The 27,338-nt window shown below is 42.9% G+C and overlaps 1 protein-coding gene and 1 long non-coding RNA gene across 3 annotated transcripts in view; one reads left to right on the top strand and one right to left on the bottom strand.

Moving 5' to 3' along the window:
• Positions 1–396: 396 nt before the first annotated feature.
• Positions 397–9,955, bottom strand: ZNF396 (zinc finger protein 396). 2 transcript variants are annotated; one of them, XM_032421434.1, is made up of 5 exons: positions 9,869–9,955; positions 8,984–9,085; positions 6,695–7,116; positions 6,062–6,203; positions 397–1,512 (listed from the first exon to the last, which is right to left on the bottom strand). In XM_032421434.1, exons 3-5 carry the CDS (start codon positions 7,109–7,111, stop codon positions 1,058–1,060), a joined length of 1,014 nt encoding a protein of 337 aa, XP_032277325.1. In that variant the 5' UTR covers positions 7,112–7,116; positions 8,984–9,085; positions 9,869–9,955; the 3' UTR covers positions 397–1,057. The 2 variants fall into 2 exon arrangements, with proteins under 2 accessions (XP_032277325.1, XP_032277326.1); XM_032421435.1 differs by lacking the exon at positions 9,869–9,955 and having other exon boundaries at positions 8,984–9,438.
• Positions 9,493–27,338, top strand: part of LOC116642839 — a 69,860-nt gene continuing 52,014 nt past the window's right edge. Inside the window, exons 1-2 of the long non-coding RNA XR_004301398.1 lie at positions 9,493–9,556; positions 13,246–13,357. This is a non-coding gene — a long non-coding RNA (uncharacterized LOC116642839). The remainder of the gene's footprint in view (positions 9,557–13,245; positions 13,358–27,338) is intronic.

The following is a 27,338-nucleotide window of genomic DNA, read 5'->3' as shown; positions in this document are numbered from 1 at the left end:
GACTTGATCCCAGGACCCTGGGATCATGACCTGAGCTGAAGGCAGATGCTTAACGACTGAGCCACCCAGGCGCCCCTCTTTTCATTTTAACATGATCATGAACTTTATACAAGCACCCATAGATAGCCCTGTTTATTATAACATTCCTTATGTTTATGCCCTTACCTAAGGCGTGTAGAGCCATCTTGCTGTTTTCACTGAATTATTTCCAAATTACATTGTAAAGGAGATTTTTTTTCCCTACATAGAAAACTACTTAGCGGGCGCCTGGGTGGCTCATTTGGTTAGGCATCTGACTCTGGATTTTGGCTCAGGTCATGATCTCAGGGTTGTGGGCTCCTCGCTCAGCAGGGGAGTCAGCTTGAGAATCTCTCTCCCTCTGCCCCTCTCCCCACTCACATACTCTCTCTCTCTCAAAATAAGTCTTAAAAAAAAAAAAAAGCCTACTTAGTATCATCAATAGTGTAGGCTTTTGTGAATTTTCATAAGAGATTAAATGCCTTTACTCATCTACCCCCCAACAATGACTCTGGACATTTCAGCCTTGGTCTGAAGGTACACATTCTTTTGGGCCTCCTCAATCCTATTCTCATATTTTGAGTCTGGTAACAAAAAACAAATGGTAAAAATTTTTTAAATGCTCTAATCTTTGGTCTGGGAACTCCAATGCTCAAGTTATGGAATGGGGGAAAATACTTATTTTAATCCTGAGTAACTCACACATTCCTTCTCAACAGGGAAAATTTGTCTAAAAAGAAATGTACTAGTTCATTATTTGTGTTAGTAATGGAAATAGAACATGTTTGAGAATGTCTGTTCAAGAGCTGCCCTAGGGATGGAAATCCAAATTAAGCTTTCACAAAAATCTCAAACATCTGAATTGACACTGTATTGATAAGCAGAAGAGCAAACAACGTTGACAGAAGATATTTTACATTCTCTCCTGTAGCTTTTATGACTTTTGAAAGCAAACTAGTGCCCACTGAAATACTAAAGGAGTGTTTGTGCTTTGTGTCTTTTCCTGCTGAAAAAGGTCTGAGCAAATGCTTTGATTCCCTTACAACACTGATGGGACTTTTTCTTTCGTGTGTCTTTTCCTATGTCTGAGAAGATTTGAGCTCTGACTAAAGGCTTTGCCACATTCATGACACTTGTAGGGTTTTTCCCCAGTGTGCGTTCTTCGATGCTGAATCAGGACGGCACTCCGGCTGAAAGCCTTTGCGCACACGCCACATGCGTAAGGTTTCTCCCCACTGTGGATTCTCTGATGGAGGATAAGGGCTGAGCTCTGACTGAACACTTTGCCACATTCATCACACTTGTGTTGTTTTTTTCCAAAAGGGTTTCTCTGTCTTCTTTCAAACTTGCCATCTTGTTCACTGCCTCTTCTATACGTGCAACTCTGGGGAGCATCCACAGGAAGGGTGTTAGAAACGGTGTAATGCAGCTCCATGCCTGGAGAAGTCTTTTGCGTCAAAGCTGAATTCACATTTATAGTTTTCGGGTCTTTAACTGAAATAATACACAGAAAAGCAATGTCACCAGTTCTGTTGACAGAACTCTCTTTCTTTTCTGTTCAGAAAGAAAGAAAGGCAAATAGAATGATCCAAAGGAAATATATATGGATTATTTATTGGCTAGCATGTTTATAAAATAGCACCACGATGTGGAAGATGGAGACAGGAAGTCACAAAACATTGAGAAGATCATAAGGCAAAAAGGAAAGATTTATATATTGAGGAGACAGTCAACTATAAAGACGAAAAGCTCCATGCAAAAGGTAGAATGGTGAGTAGAGTAAAAAGCTATATCAGAGACTGAAAAAAATATCTGGAAGAAAAGGGACTAGAGGATGAGGAATTATGGGAGAAGCAGAGAAGCAACCGATGGAGAGGAGCCAGATGTGGCAGTGGGTAGTAATAAACAAGACTCAGTATGAAGGTCAATAAATAAAAGTTTAATAATGATAAATGAAATGAAGAAAGCCAAGGGGTCAAGAATGAATATGGAAATATGGTCAGAAATACAAATTAGGGGGGAAAGGGGGAGGATTATAGATTAGGATAACTGACATCTCAAATAAATCAAGGGTAGCAGAGTACCCATTTACAAAAAACCTCTACTCTTATATGTATTTTATAGTACTAGCTGAATGGCATTGTTACTGGTGTAAACAGAAATCATTTTGTAAATGGTAAGGATTCTGTCTCAAATTCATTTTTGATAGCTCAAATTCCAAAGTGACTTCAATGTCTGGTCCCTACCATCAAAATCCAAGGATGTCCACTCTCGCCACTTTTATTCAACAAAGTACTGAAGTCTTAGCCAGAGCAGTCAGACAACATAAAGAAATAAAAGGCTCCAAGTTGGTAAGGAAGAAGTAAAACTCTCATTATTTGCATATGACTGATACTTTATCTAGAAAACTCTAAAGACTCCACCAAAAAACTATTAGAACTGATACATGAGTTCAGTAAAGTCGCAGGATACAAATCAATGTACAGAAATCTGCTGCATTCCTATACACTAATAATGAAGCAGCAGAAAGTGAAATTAAGAAAGCAATCTCATTTACAACTGAACCAAAAACAATAAAAGATCTAGGAATAAATTTAACCAAAGATGTGGAAGACCTGTACTCTGAAAACTATAAAACACTGATGAAAGAAATTCAAGACAATGCAAAGAAATGGAAAGACAGTCCATGCTCGTGGGTTGGAAGAACAAACATTGTTAAAATGTCTATACTACCCAAAGCAATTTACAGACTTAATGCAATCCCTATCAAAATACTAACAGCAATTTTCACAGAACTAGAACAATCCTAAAATTTGTATGGAACCATGAAAGACCTTAAATAGCCAAAGCACTCTTGAAAAAGAAAAACAAAACTCGAGGTATCACAATTCCAGATTTCAAGTTATATTACAAAGTGACAGTAATTAAAACAGTATGGTACTAGCACAAAAATAAACACATATATCAATGAGAGAGGACAGAAAACCCAGAAATAAACCTATACTTTTATGGTAAATTAATCTTCCACAAAGGAGGAATGAATATACAATGGGAAAAGGACAGCCTCTTCAACAAAGTGTTGGGAAAACTGGACAGCTACATGCAAAAGAATGATACTGGACCAGTTTCTTACATCATACACAAAAATAAACTCAAAAATGTATTAAAGACCTACATGTGAGACCTGAAAACATAAAAATCCTTGAAGAGAACAAAGGCAGTAATCTCTCTGACATCAGCCATAGGCAACATTTTTCTAGATATGTCTCCTGAGGCAAGGGAAACAAAACCAAAAATAAACTACTGGAAGTACATCAAATAAAAAGTTTCTGCACTGCAAAGGAAACAATCCACAAAACTAAACGGCAACCTACTGAATGGCAGAAGATATTTGCAAATTACATATCTGATAAAAGGTTAGTATCCAAAATATATTAAGAACTTACACAACTCAACACCCAAAAAACAAATAATCCAATTTAAAAATGAGCAGAAGACAAGAACAGACATTTCTCCAAAGAAGACATATAGACGGCCAACACATATGAAAAGATGCTTAACATTACCCATCATCAGGGAAATACAAATCAAAACTACAGTGAGATACAACCTCACACTTGTAAGAATGGCTAAAATCAAAAACACAAGAAAAAGTGTTAGTGAAGATGTGGAGACAAAGGAAGTCTCTTGCACTGTTGGTGGGAATGCAAACTGCTGCAGCCACTGTGGAAAACAGTATGAGGGTTCCTCGAAAAACTAAAAATAGAATTACTCTATAATCCAGGAATTGCACTACTGGTTATCTACCCAACAAATACAAAAACACTAATTCAAAGGGATACACGCACCCCCTATTTTATAGCACCATTATTTACAGTAGCCAAACTATGGAAACAGCCCAAGTGTCCATCTATAGATGAATGGAGGAAGAAGATGTGATGTGTACACACACACACACACACACACACACACACACACACACACAGGAATATTACTCAGCCATAAAAAAGAATGAAATCTTGCCATTTGCAATGACATGGATGAAGCTAGAGAGTATTATGGGAAGTGAAATAAGTCAGTCCGAGAAAGACAAATACCATATGATTTCACTCACATGTGGAATTTAAGAAACAAAACAAATGAATAAAGGGAAAAAAAAGAGAGAGAGACAAACCAAGAAACAGACTCTTAACTACAGAGAACAAACTGATGGTTACCAGACCATCAGTTACCAGGTAGGGAAGTGGGGGGATAGGGGAAATAGGGGATGGGGATTAAAGAGTACAGTCATCATGGTGAAAAACATAAAATGTAAAAAATAAAACAAAATAAAAAATGTAAGAAAGGCCTCTGTGAGGACATTCAGAGGTAGAACGTAGTTCTTGTCAACCCTGGGGTCCCAAGACCTGGCTTTGAGGCTGATTACTTTTGCTGTCACTACCAGAAAAAGCTGCTGAGGTAGGGGTGGTTCCCTCCTGATCCTGATGCAGTGTGAAAAGACTTTCATTGCTCTCTAGTTAAGCCAAGACAACTGCTAGACTGGAGGTGTTAAGTGCCTGGTACAAGCCTCTTGGGAGCAGGTACTTGTCAATTAAGAGAAATACTTTCTAAGTCTCTAAATTTTTGTATTTTGTTTTTCCTATATTTTCTTATCAAAAGTACCTTACATCAAAAACTAATGATGTAATGTATGGTGACTAACATAACATAATAAAATAAAATTAATTAAAAAAAAAAAGTACCTTGGAAAAACTCTAACCCTGCCCTGTGGAATATGGAAGCCGTGCTGGGGGGAGAAGGGGAGATCCTCCCAAGTGGGGTTTCCCTCTTCATTTCTGACTCCCATTTTATCCAGCATGATCATCTAGAAGGAAGGTCTCTGCTCAAATGTCGCTCATCAAAGAGGCTTTCTCCGCCACTTTATTAAATAAGACTCTGTCCCTACTTTGTTTAGTAAAACCTATTCCCCTTATTCTGCTTTGCTTTTGTCCCACAGCACTTACCTTCTGAGTATCTGCAACAGAAGAACAGGTTGCCGTGCAGCCATTTTGGAGCACTTTTGTAAAAAGTGATGCAGGCAGCAACAGAGATCAGTTTAGGGTGTGAGGGTAAAGTCATCTTAGCAGCAGTATGGTGATTTTAACACTGGATGCCACCAGTAACCAAGCAAGAAGCTAGACAGAAAATGATGAGGTAGACTAGTGGTCTTTAGACTGTGCCTCTGGGGTCCCTCAGGGGGGACAGGCCAAGTTGGAGCCCTTGTGGATGGACGCTGCTTGTTCCTGCGTCAGTAGCTGTGCTTTCATCTGTTTTATATACTGGGACTCCAGGCAACATTTCATTTCAGAAAAGGGCCATGCTTTCTTATTTTTTTTTTTAAAGATTTTATTTACTTATTGGGCACCTGGGTGGCTCAGTCGGTTAAGTGACTGCCTTCGGCTCAGGTCATGATCCCGGAGTCCTGGGATCCAGCCCCGCATCGAGCTCCAGGCTCAGCGGGGATCCTACTTCTCCCTCTGACCCTCTCCCCTCTCATGCTATTTCTCTCTCTCTCAAATAAATAAATTTTAAAAAATTTTAAAAAGATTTTATTTATTTATTTGAGAGAGAGAGAGAGCATGAGCACACACAGAGAGAGGGGCAGAGGAAGTGGGAGAAGCAGACTCCCCACTGAGCAGGGAGCCCAATGTGGGGCTCGATCCCAGGACACAAGGAGCAGGACCTGAGCCGAAGGCAGACGTTTAACTGACTGAGCCACCCAAGCGCCCCAAGGGTCATGCTTCTTCAAAAAAGGTTTGAAAATCCCCATGGAGATGATGTAAAGGATTTAAAAATCTGAAAGATATCGTAAGACTCTCTGGGAAAAAAACAAGAACAAAACACTGAGAATGATCATTAGCACAACATCTAATGGTGGAAGTCCCCATGGTGACGAGGAGGCAGGAGGGGAGATTTGAGACCGCTTGCCGAAAGCAGCTGAGACGTGTGTGGTGGGCTGAGAGGCCACCTTTGTCCCCACCATGAACTGAATCCCGCCCCTCACCTTTTTGTCTTGAGCGAAACTCCGGGGATGCCCATGGCAGCGGCTGCTTTCCGGGCTTGATCCGGCTACGTGGGGGCTCCTGAGTGATCTCCCCGGCTGTCAGCTTCTCTGCAGGCATGTCCTCACTTTGTCCAAAAAAGACCTGGAGGCAGTTAGGTATAACTGAGGCTGAAGAAGGGAATCTTGTTGGGACTTTGGGATAAAATAATAGAGAAGAAGGGGCGCCTGGGTGGCTCTGGCTTAAGCGTCTGCCTTCGGCTCAGGTCATGAGCCCGGGGTCCTGGGATCGAGCCCTGCATTGGGCTCCCTGCTCGGCAGAGAGTCTGCTTCTCCCTCTCCCTCGGTCACTCCCCCTGCTTGGGCTCTCTCTCTAACAAATAAATAAAATCTTAAAAAAATATAAAATAAAAAAAATAATAGAGAAGAAACTACACAGAAAAATATCCTGGGATTCAGGAAAAGGGAGGAAGAAAGCAGAGCCACACTCTGTTTTCCGGCACAGGCGGGAGGACATTCACTACCCTACGTGTTTAGTGTGCTGAGTAGGAGTACAGTTTGAGAGCTCTACTCCCAGCGATGCCCCAGAGCTCCGAACTCAACCTGGTCACTCACCCCCACCAGATGCCTTTTTACCTGCTCAGTTGGCTCATCAAGTTCTTTCTCCAGCTCTTCCAACAGGGTCACAGCTTCCTCGCCGCTTTTTGGACTATGTTGCTGAACCCAAATCTGCAGCTCCTCAGGCAGGATGCTCAGAAACTGCTCCAGCACCAGCAGCTCCAGGATCTGCTCCTTGGAGTTCACCGCCGGCCGCAGCCACTGATGGCAAAGCTCCCAGAGCCGGCTCAGGGCCTCCCGGGGCCCCGCGGAATCAGAGCAGCCAAACCGCCTAAAACGCTGGCGGAAGGTCTCTGGGCTGCAGGAGTGGCTCCAGGGGAGGCTGGAGTCCAGATCACAGGCCTGCTCTTCCTCTTCCATCTTCACTATCAGAATGCTGTCAGACTCCTCTGCAGTTTGTGGAAGGAGTGATGACTTGCTCAGCTTTGCAGACATTTGGACTGGGAACAGAGAGGTAGGCTTTAATCTTCAAGAAGGTGAAGTTTTCCTTAAGGACACTCCTTAAATATGATTAAAGAAACAAGTTGGCGGGAGGGGGGGGCCGCCTGGGTGGCTCAGTCCTTAAGCCTCTGCCTTCGCCTCAGGTCATGATCCCAGGGTCCTGGGATTGAGCCCCGCATCGGGCTTCCTGCTCAGCGGGAAGCCTGCTTCTCCCTGTCACACTGCCCCTTCTTGTGTTCCCTCTCTCACTGTCTCTCTCTCTCTGTCAAATAAATAAATAAAATCTTAAAAAAAAAAAAGAAAAACAAACAAGTGGGAACATGACATGGACAAATGTTTCTTAGAACAATACATCTAAGATTAGAAACAGACTATACGGCAAGTATTGCCCTTAATCTTAGTATAAACCACGCTTTCGGGGCGCCTGGGTGGCTTAGTCGTTAAGTGTCTGACTTCGGCTCAGGTCATGATCCCAGGGTTCTGGGATCGAGCCCCGCATCGGGCGTCCTGCTCTGCGGGAAGCCTGCTTCTCCCTCTCCTGCTCCCCATGCTTGTGTTCCCTCTCTCACTGTATCTATCTCTGTCAAATGAATAAATAAAATCTTTAAAACAAAACAAAACCAAAAATAAATAAACCACACTTTCAAAGAATACTTCCTTAAGAGAATCTAAGAGCTAAGATGCATTAATTCATATGCATGAGTAATTCCCAATTTATTCTGCAAATCATGCACACTATTCTGCACATCATGCACACGAGGCTGACTAAGTATCACAATAAGGGATCAGCCAGGATTGTGCAGGAACTCCTGGAGAGCAGAAATAAGGGAAGCTCGAGAAAAATTATGACTCTGGGGCAGGCTCAAAGAGCCAATTAATTTTTTTTCTAGCCTGCTGCAAAGAGTGCTAAGAAATAGTCTCATGAGAGAAGTAGTTTCGTGTGGATTTTTTCAACGTTTACTATTAAACAGTATTAAATATAACATTAGGTTTAATACTATCAAGTAGTATTAAAACAATACTATTTTGACAGTAAAGGAACCATTCAAAAGAAAAAGTAATTGCATATTCCTCCATCTTAATGTGCTTCCATTAATTCATATTCACTTCCGCTTCTGATCCATAACATCTTTATTATTTACCTTTATCATAGAATATTTAGGTTGTTCCTAATTTTTACTATCATAAATAATGCTGGAATGCACATTTTCAGGAATATATTCTTTTTCCCCAAGTTATTCAAGGATATCCCAAGGACTTGGCTTAATTGGGCTCAAAGGAGAGTGGCAAATGGATTGCTATGTATTATGAAATGAATTACAGAAAAGATTGTTTATCAATCCACAATGTCAACAGCAACAGAGTGATGTATGAGGGCAGCAATTTCCCCAAGTGTCATAGCAGAAAGAGGTTAGAAAGACACTTTTAGCACCATTTTAGTATATGCATCACTGGTAACTGATGAATAATTAAAAAATCTTAAATGTGCCCCTGTTTTTCCTCTTTAGGCAATCTACCATTCCCCCCCCCCCACTTCATCAAGCGCTGTCTTAGGCACCAAAGATACAGAGTGACCTGAACAAAGCCTGTGGCTCCTTAAAGCTTATATTAAGAGAGAGACAACAATGTTACCAAATAAATGATACAAAAGTGATTGCAATGTAGCAAGTGATAACAAATGACACACAGATAATTTACCACGCACTGTTATCAGCACCTTAAATATAAACTTATTTAAAACCTCTCAAAAGCCCTGTATGGTTATTTTCACGCCCGCGTTGTAGATGAGGAACCTAACAAGGCAAGCTCAGGTAGCGTGACCACGGAGGGGCAGGGCTGGGGTCTGAATCCAGGCCATCCACTTACCCACGGTGCTGCGTGGTCAAGAGGCCGGAGGCCGGGTCCCAGGGCAGAGAAGGAGCAGCAGACCGGACGATATTGGGCCGGGACAGACTCTAGGGTCGAGACCTGAGCGGCGGGAAGGGTTGAGGCCATGAGTTTGGAAGCCGTTTGGGGGCGTTACATTGAGGGACCCTAAATTAAGCCTCTGGAAGTCACGGAGAGAGAGGGGCGGCCGGGGCGCACTCTGCCTCTTCAGCACCAGCCGCCGACACGTGCCGCCCGCACAACAGCTCTCGGCGCTACACAGGAGACGGGGAGCCCGAACCCCCAACACCGCACGCGAGCTGATAACGAACCGGCTCCGTGGAGCGGAGGCTTCGCGGAGAGCCCCGAATCCGGGTCCTTCCGCAGAGGACCGAGTCTCACTCCAAAATCCCTCCTCCAGCGGGCCGGCTCGCGGAGGGCTGGCGCCCGAGGGCCCTCGGACGCGTCGCCCACCTGCCCCGCCCCGCCCCGCCAGCGCCCCTCCCGCGCGGGTCCCGGCTCCGCGAGACTGCGGGCGGCGCGCGGGCGCTGGGGACGCTGCGCCGAGCGCAGGTGAGCGCGCGCCGGCTGGGAGCCGAGCGGGTTCGGCTGCGGCGGCAGGCGCCGCGGGGCTGCGCGGGGAGGACGAAGGGAGGGGCGCGCGGACCCGCGGTGAGGGGCAAGGAGGTGCGAGACCAGGTAGGAGCCGCGGGAAGCGCCAGGGGCGACAGGAGTCGGGGCGGGTATAAAGAGGGCGGGCGCGGAGGGAGGAGCCGGGAAGGCTGCTTCGCGGTGGTGGCGGGGTGCGTGGCCGCCTCCTCCCACCCCCGGGTGGGGACGCTTCTCCCCGCGGCCTAGGGGCTCAGAAGAGGCCTCGATTCTCACCTCCCGACCGGGAAGAGCGACCCCGCGTTATCCGGAAGACGCCGGGGAAGCGCCGGATTGGAAGCTGCTTCCGGTCCCCGTGGCCGGGTTGGGGGCCGGCCCGGGATGGAGCAGCGGTTGCCATGGAGACGAGCCGCCGCCACCGCCGCCGCCGCGGGCTTTCAGTGTGACGCGGCCCCAGAGTTAGGGGAAGGGGATAACCCCGACGGGTGGGAATCCGGCTGCTCGGCGTCCCTGTTCACATAAACCGGCGTTGTTGTTTCTCATAGTGCTTCTACTTATGTTATTCCATTTACTCTCTCAATAACCCCGTAAGGTTATTCCCAGTTTACAAGAAATAAGCCCCAAAGTTTCGTGACTTGCCCACGATCACAGAGAGGGAAGACTCCTGCACTTTCTACCTTTAAGTACAACTTGCCTCTAATATCCGCGCCACTGGGGTTTTGCTCCAGATAGTGCTGTTTTAAGGAACAGGTTTGACCCCCTCACCCCTGCCCCATGCTTTCACAGGAGAACCTAATGGCCCTTAAAAAGGTGAGAACCCACCTGCACACGTATTTTGGCATATATTTTTTTTTCCTCAGATAATCTTAAGTAAATTTAAGAATAAATTTGGGGCTAAATGAGCTACAAGGCCACGTATTGGCTTCCTCTTCCAAACACTTTCCATAGGGACTCTTGGAAAATGTACTTGTGGAGGGAAGTAGGGAATTAGGAAGAGAACGGAGGATGCTTAAAAACAACTTGCTAATTAATAAACAACAGTAACAGGAAAAAAACCCTGGGCATGATCTCTCCCCGCAAAAAGTATGCCAATACTGGAGTCTGAAATAAAGGGAGAAGAGGCTGCTTTATTCTGTCTATACCAGACCTAGAGGGTTTTGTTTTTTTTTTTAAAGATTTTATTTATTTATTTGACAGAGCGGGAACACAAGTAGGGGGAGTGGGAGAGGGAGAAGCAGGCTTCCTGCAGAGCAGGGAGCCTGATGCCCGGCTGGATCCCAGGACCCTGGGATCATGACCTGAGCCGAAGGCAGATGCTTAACAACTGAGCCACCCAGGTGCCCCCAGACCTAGAGGGTTAGGGGAGAAACCTGTATCTTAATTAATCTACCAGGACTTTAAATTTGAAGAAATTCTTGCATCAATAGGGGACTTTCACAGAATAAGATTTTTTGTTGAGGCAGCTGCTAACACAAATAGCAAGATAGCCCAAAAGTGCAGACAAGAATGTGTTTACTCTGATGGTAGGTAGGTTAATTTAATCAAGGCAACGAGGCATCTGAAACAAGAGCGGTCAATGCCTGACAATGGTGTGAAGTCATAGAAGGTAGTTGAAGGAGAACATGGACAACAGTTGAAAGCTGCAAAGAGAGTAAGGAACTGTGAAAAGCAATAGGATTTGGCAAGAGGTCAGGAGTGAATTGATGGATTTGGATTCCACTAGATATGCAGATCATTCCCAAAGCTGAAGTTAAAAAAACATCTAAAAAACTTATGAAAGTTTCACAGTATGTTTGATAAAGCACAGGTTTTGTTTGCCTTTTATTTTTTTACTTTTGGGGGCAGAGTGAAAAATTAGCAGGAACAAGGTCCTAGTAGAGAGCACATCTACTATATACCAGATGCATGGTACTAACTGAGAATTCAAATGTAATATACAGATTCTTGCTCTTTTTTTTTTTTTTTAAAGATTTTTTCATTTATTCATTTGAGACAGAGAGATACAGAGCATGAGCAGGGGGAGGTCCAGAGGGAGAGGAAGAAGCAGGCTCTCCGCTGAGCAAGGAGTCCGATGTGGGACTCGATCCCAGGACCCTGGGATCATGACCTGAGCTGAAGGCAGAGTCTTAACCATCTGAGCCACCCAGGCGCCCCGAGATTCTTGCTTTTTAGGAACCGATAGACTAAGAAGAAGGGTGTATAAACTGACGGTTGTGAACAACGTGGCAGATGTTCTGATGGAGCTATCTACAGGATGCTATAAAAGCACAAAGAAAGAAGGTGCTGGGGCAGGGGGGAGAGGTGGAGAGAGTGAGACTGGGATTGATGGGGGAAAGCTGAGTGCCATGTAGTCCAAACTGAGGAGCCAGTGCAGAAATTTTATATTTGCTGAGATCGATGGATGGCAAGCCATGAGAGGCTCAGGGTGAGGATGAAGAAAGAAGTAGCTTGCTTTAAAAGATGTGGCAGGCCAGGTAAAAGGCTATGAACTAAAATTTGAAGTAGGATCTGGAGTAAGTGGCACAAGCCTATCTGCAGTTCAGATAGAACTCTGTGATGGCAATGTGAAGGTTGGATTTGGGAGGAGACAAAACTCAAGGCAGGGTGACCAGCTCTGAAACTATTGTGAAGATCTGGACGGCAGCTGTTGGAGATCTGAACTAGTGCAGAGGGAGTGAGGATGGAGGCAGATCAGGAAACATTAGGATGCTAATGCTTGCTTGGTGGGCAGACTGACAGATGATTGGATAGTGTATCATTTAGGTAAATTTTTTAAAAGATGGTATGAGCAGGTTTGACAGTGGGTTATGTGGACATTTGAGGAGAATTTTCAGTAGATTGAATCTGAGGCTGAATAATAGGTGATAATCAATACCCTCTACATAATTGGACATTTTATGAGATTATGTAAAAATAAATATCAAACATGCCATATACCTGAATGCTTCCCTTATATAAGCATATTAAACTCCCTATGAATTTCATAAACCACTTATTAATGCAGTGAAGAGGGCAGTCACTCTATAATATTATATTCACTCTTCTACTTTTCTTCTTCATCACTGTATTTCTTTTTTTTTTTTAAGATTTTATTTTTAAGTAATCTCTACACCCAACATGGGGCTCAAACTCACAACCCCAAGATCAAGGGTTGCATGCTCCATGGACTAAGCCAATTAGGCGTCCCAATCACTGTATTTCTTTATCCCAACATATTTACTCTCCATCTGGTTAGAAACTTTTACAGGTGTGGATCTGTATCCATCTGTACACACACTCATTTTTTTCCTTGCCTAAAGAAGCATGAAGAAGTATGTTAGAGACAAGCTGCCATGTTTCTACAAGGATCCTGAGTTAGAGAGTTAGGTTTAGAAATAAAAGGCAATTTGCCTACAATGGAGCTATGGTTTCCAAGAGGGTGGTGGAGAGTGTGTGTAGGAAGTCCAAGTGTGCGTACATACTGAATAGCTGTGAGAGTTTGGATGAGTGAGCCATGTGTCCCTTTGTGGAAGACAAGAATGAAGTATCAAGTTAGGAAAACAACTAAGGAAGCATCCCAGACTGAGTTTATCTTCCCATACTTACACCCTCAACTGCCATTCTTCTCAGATTCCTTCTTTGATAGTGAAACTCCTGTTGGCTCCGTATTCCAGGCAGAAGTCTTAGAAGTCATCTTGGATATTTCCCTCTTCCTTGTTCACTGTTTCCAGAAGTGAGCAGACAGACCTGGGTTCACTCCTCAACTCTGCCACAAGCCAGCTGTGGGTAAGTTCCTAAAATTTGCTAATCCTTGTCTCATTACAAAATAGGGATCACAATAGTCATCTCGTTGGAAGAAGATTAAATAAACTAATGTAGGTAGGTAAAGCTCCCCAGGCAATTCCAGTGGGCAGCTATATTAGTTTCTTAGGGCTGCTATAACAACCACAAAATTGGTGCCTTAAAACAACAGTTCTGGAGGCCCAAAGTCTGAAATCAGTGGCACTGGCCAAAATCAAGATGTCAGCTGAGCCGCACTCCCTCTGGAGGCTCTAGGGAAGAATCCAGTCCTTTCCTCTTACGGCTTCTGGTGGCTGCCAGCAGTCTGTGGCTTATGGCTGCCTCACCCCAGTCTTTAAGGCCAGCATCCTCAAGTCTTTCCTTTTCTCCCTCTGGTAAGGCTGCATGTAATTGCTTTTAAGGCCTACCCAAAAAATCAAGGGTAATCCCCGCCCCCGCCCCATCTCAGGATCCCTATTTTGTTCACTCCTGCAGAGACCTTTTCTCCAAATAAGGTAATATTTACAGGTTCCAGGAATAGGACCTACTGTCTTTGGGGCCATTTTATTGGTCTCCCACAGCAGCTGAGGTTGAGAACCTCCATATTAACTAAATAAAGAACTGCCTCAAAAGGAAAGCTTGTTTGGGAAAATAAACATCTGATAGGCATTTAGGTTTTTTGGTTTGTTTGTTTTTTATTGAAGTATAGTTAACATACAGTGTTACTTTAGTTTCAGGTGTACAATATAGTGATTTAACAATTGTATACATTACTCAGTGCTCATCATGATAAGTGCACTCTTAATCCCCTTTATTTCACCCCTCCTGCCACCCTGAGAAGAGTTTTAACCCATGGTCTGTGGGCTCTCTATCTGTGTGCCTGATGTGGTAACCACTAAATACATGTGGCTACTTAAGTATAAACTTATTAAAATTAAATAAAATTAGGAATTCAATTCCTGAGTCACTTTTGCCAATTTCAAGTCCTCAGTAGCCTCATATGACCAATGGCTGTCACACTGACGCACAAGCATCACGGTACAGAGCTCTAATGGACACCACTGAACTGTGTGTTTCTAGGTGCGTATGTGTACTTCTCTGGGGACAGGGTCTAACAGAAGACACAAGTTATCAACCTTGACAAAGACTAGCCTGTGATGTGATTTATTTGCCCCATAATTTTGAAATTGAATTGGTTTCCAAAATGTAAATTTTGATTCAATACATTAAAGAAAATCCACACTACTCACTTCTTTTGGAAAACTGAAAAATCTAAGAATACTGATCCTGCATTCCCTCTGGACAAATGTTTCTTGGAGCGAAGTAGCTGCTCCCTGTGGACACTTAGAGCCTGCTTTCCCCAGTTGCTAAAAGTCCCCACCTGCCCCTTTCCAGTTCCATCACCTGCGTAGCTTCTAGTCTGAGATTTCTGGTCTTCATCTTCTGTCTGATTCTCAAAGATGTCCACGACCCATATCACTGCTTCTCCAAGTTGAATGTGCATAGGAATCACTTGAGGATCTTGTTAAAATGCAAATTCTGATTCAGTAAGGTTGAGGTGGGGCCCAAGTTTCTACATTTCTGACACATTCCTAGGTAATAATAATACTTTGAGTAGCAAGGCTCTGATTGAATCTGGGAGCTGGGTCATGATATCTAGCAACAAAGAAACAAAGGCAATGTCTATTTCCTAGACTAACTTAATGAAGAGCCAAATTCAAGCTGCTAGAAAGCTGGTCCAAATATCAGACAGGTTACAGCACTAGGAGCGGTACTGTACAATTGGTTAGTGAAATTTCTCTCCCCATCTTTAAAGTGGCTTGTTTGGTATTTGAGAGTGAATTTGTACCAATTAGAACTTAATTTATTTTTTATTTTTTGAAAGGTTTTATTTTTACTCCACTTATCATACAGTACTATTAGTTTCATTTGTATAATATAGTAATTCAACACTTCCATACAACATCCAGTGCTCATCACATAAGTACATTCCTTAATCCCCATCCCCTATTTCCGCCATCCCCCCACCCACCTACCTTCCCTCTGGTAACCATCCATTTGTTTTCTGTAGTTAAGAGGCTGTTATATGGTTTGCCTCTTTCTCTTTTTTTTATCCCTTTGTTCACTTGTATTTCTTCTTAAATTCCATATATAAGTGAAATCATATGGTATTTGTGCTTCTCTGAATGGCTTATTTCACTTAGCATCATACTTTCTAGCCCTATCCAGGTCGTTGCAAATGCCAAGATTTCATACTTTTTTATGGCTGAGTAATATTCCATTGTATATATATGCCACTTCTCCCTTTTTCTTTTCCCCCTCACATCTAGGGTTAGGGTTCAGGATAGGACTGGGGAAAGGGTGAGGGTTAGGATTAGGGCCAGGGTGAGGGTATGGGCCTTGTATACTGCTGTTCGGAGACCACTCCATAGGATGTTGGTTAGGGTTAGGGGTTAGGGGTAATGTTACGGTTCAGGTTAGGGTTTTGGTATGAGCCTGGTATCCTGCAGTTCAGAGACCTCTCCAGACTTCTGCTTGGGTGTGATTAGACATGGCATCCATCCACCAAGCTGAGGCAAGGGAGTGACTTAGAGCTCTAAATACTCTTTTTTTAAAAAAAGGTTTATTTATTTAGGGGCTCCTGGGTGGCTCAGTCAGTTAAGCATCTGCCTTCGGCTCAGGTCATGATCCCAGGGTCCTGGGATTGGGTGCCACATCGGGCTCTCTGCTCAGCGGGGAGTCTGCTTCTCCCTCTCACTCTCCCGCTGCTTGTGCTCTCTCTCTCTCTCTCTCTCTCTCTCTGTGTCAAATAAATTATTAAAAAAAAGATTTATTTATTTTAGAGAGAGAGAGTATGTGTGTGTGTACACTAGCAGGGGAAGCAGCGGGGGGCAGGAAGCAGACTCCCTGCTGAGTAGGGGAGCCCAAAGCAGGCCTCCACCTCACAACCCTGAGATCATGACCTGAGCTGAAACCAGGAGTTGGATGTTTAACCCACTGAGTCACCCAGGTGCCCCTAAATACTCTTTAATTAGATGTTCAATTGTTACTTCTGTTTTTATCTCCACCTTCACACCCATTTTCAGAAATATTATCAATTCTTAAAGGTTTGGGATCTTCCCCAGAATAACTCGGCTGCTCTCAGCTTTTCTTATTTTGTGTTCAGGAACCCACTTTCTCAATTCTAGTGTTAGGGTTAGAGTTACAGTAAGGGTTAAGTTTAGGGGAAGGTTATGTGCCTGGTATCCTATGGTTCAGAGACCTTGCCAGAGGGTTAGGTTTATGGTTAGGGTTAGGGAAAGAGTTACGCTTAGGTGTTCCAGTTACAGGTTAGTGGTAGGACTAGGGTTTGTGTTAGGGTGATGGTTAGGGTGAGGGTGAGGGCTACTGTATGTGCAAGGTGTCTTACAGTTCGGAGACCTTTCCAGAGAAGAAAATCCTAGACTTCTGCATAGGTGAGAATAGACGTGGTAGCCATCCACTGAGCTGAGGCATGGAAGGGATTGGGTACTCTAACTAATCTTTAAACAGATACTCAGTTGTTCCTTCTATTTTTATCTCTGTCGTCACACTCATTTTCAGCGCATTATTATTTAAATACCCATTAGTTAAATAGTAATATTAGTTCCAGGTATAATATTAGTTCCAGGTGTATAACATAGTGAGTCAGCATTTCCATACGGCGCCTGTTGCTCATCACAACAAGTGCTCTCCTTCATACCCATCACCTATTTCACCCATTCCTTCTCCCACTAAAACTAGTTTAATTATTGCACAGATATGGGTGGAGTTGTTTTTAATTGCCCACTCAGCAAATGTCTCCGAGTTGAAGTTTGCCTCAGATTCTTAGCAGAAACCATTTTACCAAACATTCTGAAGATGATCAAACAACCTAAAGATGATACATATCTTCCTAGTGTGGATTTCTTGAATGACCAATAAGGGCTGAATTCTGACTCCCCATTCCCCAGTGTGGATGATGCAGTGCTGAATAAGGGTTGAGTTTTAAGTAAAGGTTTTTCAAGAGAATGTCCCAAAACTGAAATATGGGAATTCACAGATTAAAAGGGCCAACGCTTTGCATGCACAACATGAAGGATGAAGACCTATATCATTCTGGAATTTCTCAAAATATAGGACAAATTTGAGATCCTAAGAGCTTCCGGAATCTAACTAGCTGCAAACTAAAAATTGAAAAACGGGATGATATTAGACTTCTCAGTCTAGAAGATGATGAACAATGCCTTCAAAATCTTGAGGAAAATTAATTTCCCACTTAAACTCTGATGAATGATATTCAAAGTAGGAATAATTTTCAGATATGCAAAGCATTAAAAAAAACGTTACCTCCCATGCACCCTTTCTCAGGAGGTTACTGGAGGTCTACCTAAAAGAGAGAGTAATCCAAGTAACAAGCATAGGGGATTCAACATAGTAGGTAATGGAAGAAATTCTCGAGAGGGTGATAAAGGAGATCGAAGTTGAAAGTTTTGGAGCTAAGAAGATGGAGAGTTCAAGGCACATGCCTCCAAGGGGAAAAGTACTGCAGACAGAGTACTCGGTGTGTTTGTTATGTTCCATTGCTGAGAGCAGATGCATACTTTGGGGTGAAAGTTTGCAATTCTGGCAGGATTAGTGATGGGTACATAGAAGACTAAGCAAAGGGGGGAAACCATACTCACTTATCATTAAATCCAGGCAAAATGGTGTGCAAGAAATTTAATTATAGTACATTAGAAGGCTTAGCTATGAATAATACATACATCATCATTATAATGTGAACACTGAAATCTGATCTAACCAAAATAAGTTGGAAGTATATTGGGAGGTTTGAGGGAAGGGGTGAATGACAATTCTGTATATGAAGGTAATGTGGCTGTGTAAGAGAGCTAAATCCTTATATTCCCTAAAATGAACTTAATAACATGTAAAAGGCAAATATCAAAAGAGATGGCTGTCTTAAGTTATTTAGAACGTGTAAATAAATCCCCATAGAAACAGCTATACGAATAGGAATTTGGATGCAGTTCTGCAGAGCAGGACTTAGTGGTGGGATGGGGGGGAAGGGACTGCCCTTGTCCATTCCAGGTCTTATAGACCAATTTGACTTTTCCATTATGAGTATCATAACATCAGTTATAGAGAATAAACTACAATCGCACCTCCCATTCCCTTTAAGCCTTCTGTAAGGAGCTTCTACCCTTAGCCCTTCCCTTGTCTTCCCTATTGTCAAATATAATTCACTTATTTTAGTCCTTATCTTCTCAGCATTTCCCATTATTACCTACAGTACTTCTTCCACTTTGAATTCTGTCCTCCCTTACTCCTCTGTCTTCGGGTTCTCTTCCTTCTTCTGAACACTCCTTACAGTGGTTCTTCTTGTTCGGCATTCCCACATATTATTCGTGTTCTTCATTGTTCTGCCTTTGGTTCCTGCACTTTTCATGCTCTAGGCTCTCTTTGGGCTAGCTCATCTATTTCTACATATAAGCCTTCAACTACCATCTCTAAACCAGTGAGTTCCAGTTTAGATCCTGAGCCTGAGCCTTTTCTTGAGCCTCCTCCGCATAGAGGTGACTTGAAGAAACATCACTACTTGTTTGTTTCACAGGCACCGTAAACCAAACCTGCGTTCTTCCTCACTTCCTCTCCACTCGCCTCTTTCTCTTCCTTATCTCCTGGATGAACACCACCATCCCCCCAGTAGAAATCTGGGATCTTCCAAGAAGTGTCTCTGTCGCTCCTGTGCATGTCAGATGGGGTCTGTGTCCCATTCATCCTTGTGTTCTCTGTGTCATTTGTTCCCTTGAAGGTAGCTGGCACAGTGATCTCTAGTTAATTCTTGCTCCATAAATATGTGAATAAAATGAGGATCAAACTGATAAAAGGGACAGTTTCTGAAATTTAACAGACTGTTCAGATAGATTTCAAGGCACAGAAGACAGACAACCCGCAAGGAGAGCCCACTGGTCAGAGAGCTGCTGCAGGAGGATATGTTGGAATAAAGCATGATGGCTTCATGACATTTTCACGTGAAGAGACGGACATCTGAAATTTCCCACAATACCGAAAATCCACGTCTGATAAGACAGTAAAGCCTAATGAGAGGAGAGATGTATGGTAGAATTTCAGAGTCTGCTATAATCTTGGGTGTTCAGCACATTGTCCATACAGAATCTTGCTTCTCGCCTTTCTCCCAAAGCATAGGGCTTCAGCTATTCATTCATGAGTTGGTTCTCCCCAAACTGGAACTGAGCATTTGGTAATAACTGGGTTTGGTGCTGTATTAGCTCCCTAGGACTGCCATAACAAATTGCCATGAACTTGGTGGCTTAGGACAACAAGAATTTATTATCTCATTGTTCTGGAGGCTAGAAGTTTGAAATCAAGGTGTTGGCAGGCCCATGCTCCCTCAGAAAGCTCTAGAGAAGAGTCCTTCTTTACCTCTTTCCAACTTCTCATGGTTGCTGGCAATCTCTGCCTCTGTCATCACATTTATCTGCTTTCTTCTCTCTGGTCTAAGTGCGGCTCCATGTCTCATTTCCCTTTAAAAGGACACCAGTCATTGGATTTAGGGCCCACCCTCATCCTGTATGACCTCATCTTAACTAATTACATCTGCAAAAAAAAGGTACATTTCTAAATAAGGTCACGTTCCAAGTTTCCAGGTGGACATGAATTTTGGAAGGATACTGTCAACCCATTACAGTGCTTTTGCCAGCTAGCAGTTCATTGAAATTCACCCTTTACCTGGTCTGTAAACATGAAATGGGCCTCTTAAATATTTTTCCTTTACCAACAAGCATGATGTTATGATTTGTCAAGTAGGAGGCTCTGGAAGACATTACAAGAGAAAGGGGCTTCCCGTCCTGGTTCTGGTGGGCTGGCTCGACAAGCTTAGCATGCAGCTCTCCAGGAGGCAGCAGCAGATCTCCCTGGCAGCAGTTTCTTTCTGCACCCTCTTGGGCCGGTTCAGAGCAGAGTGCCACTAGTGAGATACTTCAGAGTGAATGACTTTCCCTTGCACTCTGGAGAAAAGGCTTCCAGTAAGTTCCATTACCGTGGCACAATAGAGACTTCTCTGCTGTGCAGTGAGCCATGGCTGTGCACTGTAAAGGAGGCTGCTCATAATCAGGTGGACACTCCATGGATATAATTCAGTCTCTTACCCTAGTCACCCCAGTGCTTGCTCAGGGAGCCATAAACAAAGTGGCCACAGTGGTAGGGATGGAGGCTATGCATGGGGTTCAGAAACATGGACTTCCCCTACTCAGTGTTGATTTGTGTAACATTACTGCTGAGTAGCGAATCTGTCAACAGAAGAGGTCAACACTAGGCCGCTTATATGGCACCACTCTCCATGGGGACCAAGCAGCCACCTGGTGGCAGATTGATTACACTGGACCTGTTTCTTCACAGAGGAGGCAGAGATTCATCCTCCCTGGAATATGCATGTTTTCTGAGTGCGGAGTTGCCTTCTCTCAAGATAACACTTCAGCCAGCTGTACATCTGTGTACTTACGGAATGCTTTATGCATCATTGTGCTGTTCTGCACGGCATTACTTCTCAGCCAGGAGCCCATTTCACAGCTAAAGAAGTACAGCATGGGGCTTATGCTTATGGAATCAGCTGGCCTTAACCCTCATATTCCATCACCTAGGAGCAGATGGCTAATTGAGAGTTGGAGTGGCTTATTGAAGACTCATTTGTGGTGCCATTTGGGAGACAATACCCCAAAACAATGTGATTCTGTCTCACAGGATACAGTGTAAGCTTCGAATCAGCAACTGTTATAGGGTGTTCTCGCTCCCATAGCCAGAACACATGGATCTGAGCATCAAGGGGTAGAAGTGGGAGTGGCCCTTCTCACTCTTAAACTCAATAACCCATTTGCAGGATTATTTTTCCTGCCCCAGAAACTTTGAGCAATGCTGTTATGAAAGTCATAGTCTCCAAGGGAGGAATGCTTCCATTAGCAGACACAGTGGTTCAATTGAATTGGAAAGTGAGAATGCCTCCTGGACATTCTGGACTTCTTATACCATTGAACCAACTGGCCAAAAAAAAAAAAAGTCACTCTAGGTGAGGTGAACTCGAGTTGCTGCTATAAATGCAGACAAGAAGGACTATGAAACCCAGGGAGTTACTTGGAGGTGCCTAGGAGTGAAGGTTTTGGTCACTCCAGGTGAATTTCAGGCTGAGGATGGGGGAAATGTGGACTGGGGAGTGGAAGAAGGAAGATGTAGATATCATTGACAGCCTCACAGCAAATTGCAGAAACCATGACAGCAGGAGCTTTGTGTATTCTCTGTTATACATACGTGTTTATTTTATATGCTAAACAGTTTCTTCCATCTCCTTCCCGTTGTTATTTTATGTACCTAGAGTTGAAAGTTAACTTCACAATGTATTCGTTAGGTAACAGAATATTTAGTGGGACTTTGCCTGAATTTGAGGAGTAGTTAAGATCACCAGTGATGGATACAATGACTTTTGGCACTGTGTCTCTCCGTATTTTGAGGAAAAGGTGAGAACTTTACCTTAAAGACAGATAGTTGTATTTTGTTACAAGAAAAACTGGAGTTGTTTTATTGATGTACAGAAGTTCAAAAATGTATAGAAGAGTGCACATGGAAGCTGAATAGCCACAGAGCTACCCTCATTTGTATTGCTGTGCTTTTGCTTAAGCTATTCTTTGAGTCTTAAATGGCTCTTCTTATTCTCTCAAATTTGAGGCCCAGCTTGTTTCACCATGAAGTGAACCAATTACTTTACCCTATAGTGATTTCCTCCCCTCATGTCCCTGAAGAACTTGACTACATCACACATTTAGCACCTAATTATACTCTGAATGTAATTTTCCTCTAATTATTTGATGTGTTATACTGCCTTTCCACCAGCCCCAGTCCACCAGATCCAAAGCTCTTTAGGACTATGGCTCTTTTTCTTTCTTTTCATTATCCATCAAAAACACACATATGAATACACACTCAATGAATACGTCTTAATTAAATAGCTGTCCTCACTCACTTGCTGCACTGGTTAATCTGCTTCTTGCTCCAAATTCACTTTCAGCTAATACAGTGTTTCCCAACCTAATTTGACTAGAGAGTACTTTTGACATTAATATACAATGTCTCAAAACCACTTGGGAATTTAAAAAAATCTCATCAGTTTTTTGCTTTGTATATAGTAGTGATTTATATAAAATATTTTATTTTGGATTAACATATCATAAAATTCTTTTAAAAATATACTCTATAACGTTGGTTAATATGACTTTTCCCATTTCTTAAAAATAATTATGTAAGAAGAATTAAAAGGACATACTGTAGTTCCTCAAAAAATTAAAAATATGATCCAGTAACTCCACTTCTGGGTACAAACTTAGAAGAACTGAAAACAGTCTTTTTTTTTTTTTTAAAGATTTTATTTATTTGACAGAGAGAGACACAGTGAGAGAGGGAACACAAGCAGGGGGAGTGGGAGAGGGAGAAGCAGGCTCTCCGCTGAGCAGGGAGCCCGATGTGGGGCTTGATCTCAGGACCCTGGGATCATGACCTGAGCTGAAGGCAGACGCTTAACGACTGAGCCACCCAGGCGCCCCTGAAAACAGTCTTGAAGAGGTATTGTTCATAGCAGCATTATCTACAATAGCCAGAAGATGAAAGTCAAACAAGTGTTCACCGAGAGATGAATAGATAAACAAAATGTGGTATTATACATGCAATGTAAAATTATTCAGCCTTAGAAAGGAAGGAAATTCTGACACATGCTACAACATGAATGAATATTGAGGATATTATACTAAGTGAAATAGGCCAGTCACAAAAAGACAAATACTATGTAATTCCACTTACATGAATGGAATCAATAGAGCAGTGAAATTCATAGAAAAAGAAAATAGAATGGAGGTTGCCAAGGACTGGGGGGGGAGGGAGAGGGGAGTTGGTGTTTAATGGGTACAGTTTCAGTTTTGCAAGGTGGAAAGAATTCTGGAGATTGGTTGCGCAACATGAATATGCTTAACACTACTGAACTGTACCCTGAATGGTTAAGATGGTAAATTTTATGTTGTGTATATTCCATCACAATTTTAAGAAATCCAACAGAGTCTATAAAATGAAATTTATAGAGAAGATTATTCAGGAACCAGTAAAAAAATATTGAGAAAAATTAAAGAGGACCAAAATAAATGGAGTGATTAGAAGGATTAGAAGACCTGATATTGTGAAATGACAATTCATTCTAAAATTATTTGTAGATTTATCTGTAGATTTATTGCAATCCCAATAAAAATGTCAATACTTTTTCTGGAAATTAAAAAGGCCTGGTACTAACATTTATATAGAAACGCAGAGTTTAGAAGAGCCAAGACACTCTTAAAGGAGAAGAATGAGGTGGTACCCTATTGCCTGTCAAGATGTATTAAAAGTCTGCAGTGGGGCACCTGGGTGGCTCAGTTGGTTAAACGTCTGCCTTCGGCTCAGGTCATGGTCCCGGGGTCCTGGGATCGAGCCCTGCATAGGGCTCCCTGCTTGGCAGGAAGCCTGCTTCTCCCTCTCCCACTCCCCCTGCTTGTGTTCCCTCTCTTGCTGTGTCTATCTCTGTCAAATAAATAAAATCTTTAAAAAAACCAAAAAGTCTGCAGTAACTAGAACAGTGTAGTATTAATGTAAGGATAATAAACATATCAGTGGAAGAGATTAAAGATTCCAGGAATAGATGCACACATACATGGTTATTTGATGATTGACATGAATAGCACTGCAGAATAGTAGGTGAAAGATGGTCTTTTCAGTAAATAATGTGGCTCAGTTAAATATCTATATAGAAAAAGTAAAATAAAATTTTATTCTTACCTCACACCATACACAAAAATCATTTCCAAGTCAGTGGTAGACCTAAATGTGAAAATCAAAACAATAAAGATTTTGTAATATAACGTAGGAAAATGTCTTCAAGGTATTGGGATAGGGAGTGATTTTAAAAATAGGATACTAGGGGCGCCTGGGTGGCTTAGTTGGTTGTGCTTCTGACTCTTGATTTTGGCTCAGGTGATGATCTCAGGCTCAGTGGGGAATCTGCTTGAAATTCTGTCCCTCTCCCTCTGCCCCTCCCCTCACTTGTGTGTCCTCTCTCTCTCTCAAATAAATAAATCTTAAAACAATAAAACAAAAATAAAACACTAAAAGCACTAGTCACAAAGGGAAAAATTATGAATTTGACTTATTAAAATTCTGAACTTCTATCCCTCAAAAGACTGAAAAGGCAAGCAAGTGTGGAATCCCAGGATGATTATTGCCGTGCAACAATGAGGGGGTAAGTAATTAGTCTTATTTGAGTGGCAGCACTGAAGAGAGCTCCACTAACTTTTTTTTTCTTTTAAGATTTTATTTATTTATTTGACAGAGAGTGAGAGCAGGAACACAAGCAGGGGGAGTGGGAGAGGGAGAAGCAGGCCCCCTGCTCGATGTAGGACTCAATCCCAGGACCCTGGGATCATGACCTGAGCTGAAAGCAGACGCCCAATGACTGAGCCACCCAGGCACCCTCCAATAACTTTTAAAAGTAGTATTGTTGGAGGTTCCAGATTTGTTTAAAAAAAAAAATTAAAGGACCTTACAGCTTCAGTAAAGAGTTTGGGCTTTAACTTTGATAAGTACCTAGAAGACTAAGCAAATAAAAAAATGAAGCCATGTAATGATTTTACAGGAGCAAAAATATACAAGGATGTTACCAGAAAGAACATATAATTATACAGTACTTTTTGGTTCATCTCTGAACAGTATTTATGAGCTCATAAATCATAATATGGTAAACATGATTCGTTAATATTATAACTATATTTAGATATACTGTATATGTTTAAATATAGAATAATATAACATTAAAATTAAACATAGAATATTTATATTTAAATATATTTTTATTCATTAACACTGTTATAACTACATTTAGAGAAGAAGGAGGTGATAGGGAAAGAAGTAAATCCCTAGCTTCCCAGGCGGTGATATAGTGTTCTTTACCCTCTTCTCCACAAGAGGGCACAAGATGAATAAGATTTTCAATTCCATTGTTTCATTGCTGGCTTTTGGTTGTTACCAGCCAACCACCGCGTACTTCCATTTTGGTATTGTTGACAAACTGCTATTGTTAACATCTAAACAACCATCTTTGAGTTCAGGGCACTGTGAAAGGGATGTCCAGACAAAAAGGCATGATTCAAAGCACTCAGAATCTAATGGGATCACAGAGGGGAAAAGAACAATCCATTTGGAGGACATGCTAAGGGCCCAAGGAGTCCTGCAGGTCACGAGCTGGGGGTGTTCCTTTGGAGAGGTTGGAGTGGTGGGGTGGGGGGAGGGTGGGGCACAGCCGGCAGCAATGTCAGTGATGCATTTGGACATTGCATTTGGACGAGGCAGTGGGGATGGGATAGACTGCACGTGGTGGTATCAACTGTGAGAGCACTGAGGGCCCAGGATGGCCCTGGGAATGCAGGAGATTGTACTCTAGAAGACTTGCGCGTGGGGAGGAAAGGTTTCGCCACCAAGACTCTGCCTGCAAACACTGGGCAGAGCCAGGTCTGTTCTCCCTTCTTTGCTCCTTGCGGCCTGCTATGTTCCATGTTCACTCAAGGCTCCATGACCTCCACACACACCCACCCTGCCCTGCCCACCACACCCCATGGCCGTCTTCTGGTGTACTTCACCCTCTCCTCACAGAGGCCATTTCCTGGTCCAGGGCTCTTTTCTCATCGAGACGTGTTTTCCTTCAGGCCTCTCCCCACTTATCTGAAGGTTTGCTCTCACATATCAAGCCTAGGCTACCTTCTTGTGCAGGACCTCTAAGCTCCTCTGACCAACTATTCCCCTTCTTTTGTTTTTTTATTTTATTTTATTTTTTTTAAAGATTTTATTTATTTATTTGAGAGAGAGAGAGAGAGCACATGAGAGGGGGAGGGTCAGAGGAAGAAGCAGACTCCCCGCTGAGCAGGGAGCCCGATGTGGGACTCGATCCCGGGACTCTAGGACCATGACCTGAGCCGAAAGTAGTCGCTTAACCAACTGAGCCACCCAGGCACCCCTATTCCCCTTCTTTTAGCCTGTTTCCTTTCTTGAGCTTCCCTGGTCTCTAGGCCTCTTCTCCTCTCCCACCACCGACATTGTCATCCTTCTTTCCCATGGTGTCACATCTGTCACCCAGTCAGCTAACCTCTCTGAAGGCCCGGAAACGGACTGACTCCCAGGACCCATGGGGTTCTCATGAATATGGCTGGCACTGTTTACACACTTCCATTCCTCCTTTTATGGCCTCTTCAAGCTCTATTCTTGGCATTTCAACTGAATACAAGTATTTTCAAAGCCATGGCTCTGCTTTGGACTGAACTTGAGAAGTAGAAAGGTATGCACTACCTTTCAAATGTTACTAGGAGAGGATTTTTTTTTTAAGATTTTGTTTATTTATTTGACAGAGAGAGACAAGCGAGAGAGGGAACACAAGCAGGAGGAGTGGGAGAGGGAGAAGCAGGCTTCCCGCTGAGCAGGGAGCCCCATGTGGGACTCCATCCCAGGACCCTGGGATCATGACCTGAGCCGAAGGCAACTGCTTAACAATCGAGCCACCCAGGCGCCCCTAGGAGAGGATTTTTAATTGAGCTTGTCCACTGTGCCATATAATGGTGTCATGGAAATCACACCAAACCAGGGGTCCTAATGCACAGGCTGGTCTCCTGTTGCTGCCCTTCCTGGCCAGGGCACCTGGGGCAAGTGAATTTACCTCTTGGAGTTTCAATTTCCTCGTCTGTAAAATGAAGGCAATGGTAGTAATTACCTCATAGGAATGTCTTGAAAAATAAATGAGGTAATAAATGAAGGAGTATTTGCTAAGTGTCTACACTAAAAAATGTAGCTATTATTATTACTATTATTTCTTAATCTGTAAAACTCAAGTGAGATTGCCAAGGGAAGACTGAATGATCTC

This window comes from Phoca vitulina, unplaced genomic scaffold (assembly GCF_004348235.1).
Source record: "Phoca vitulina isolate PV1807 unplaced genomic scaffold, GSC_HSeal_1.0 scaffold24, whole genome shotgun sequence".
In the NCBI taxonomy this organism is placed as follows: Eukaryota; Metazoa; Chordata; class Mammalia; order Carnivora; family Phocidae; genus Phoca; species Phoca vitulina.
The sequence above is the reverse complement of the archived record's forward strand: the minus strand, read 5'-3'. Positions and strand labels throughout refer to the sequence as shown.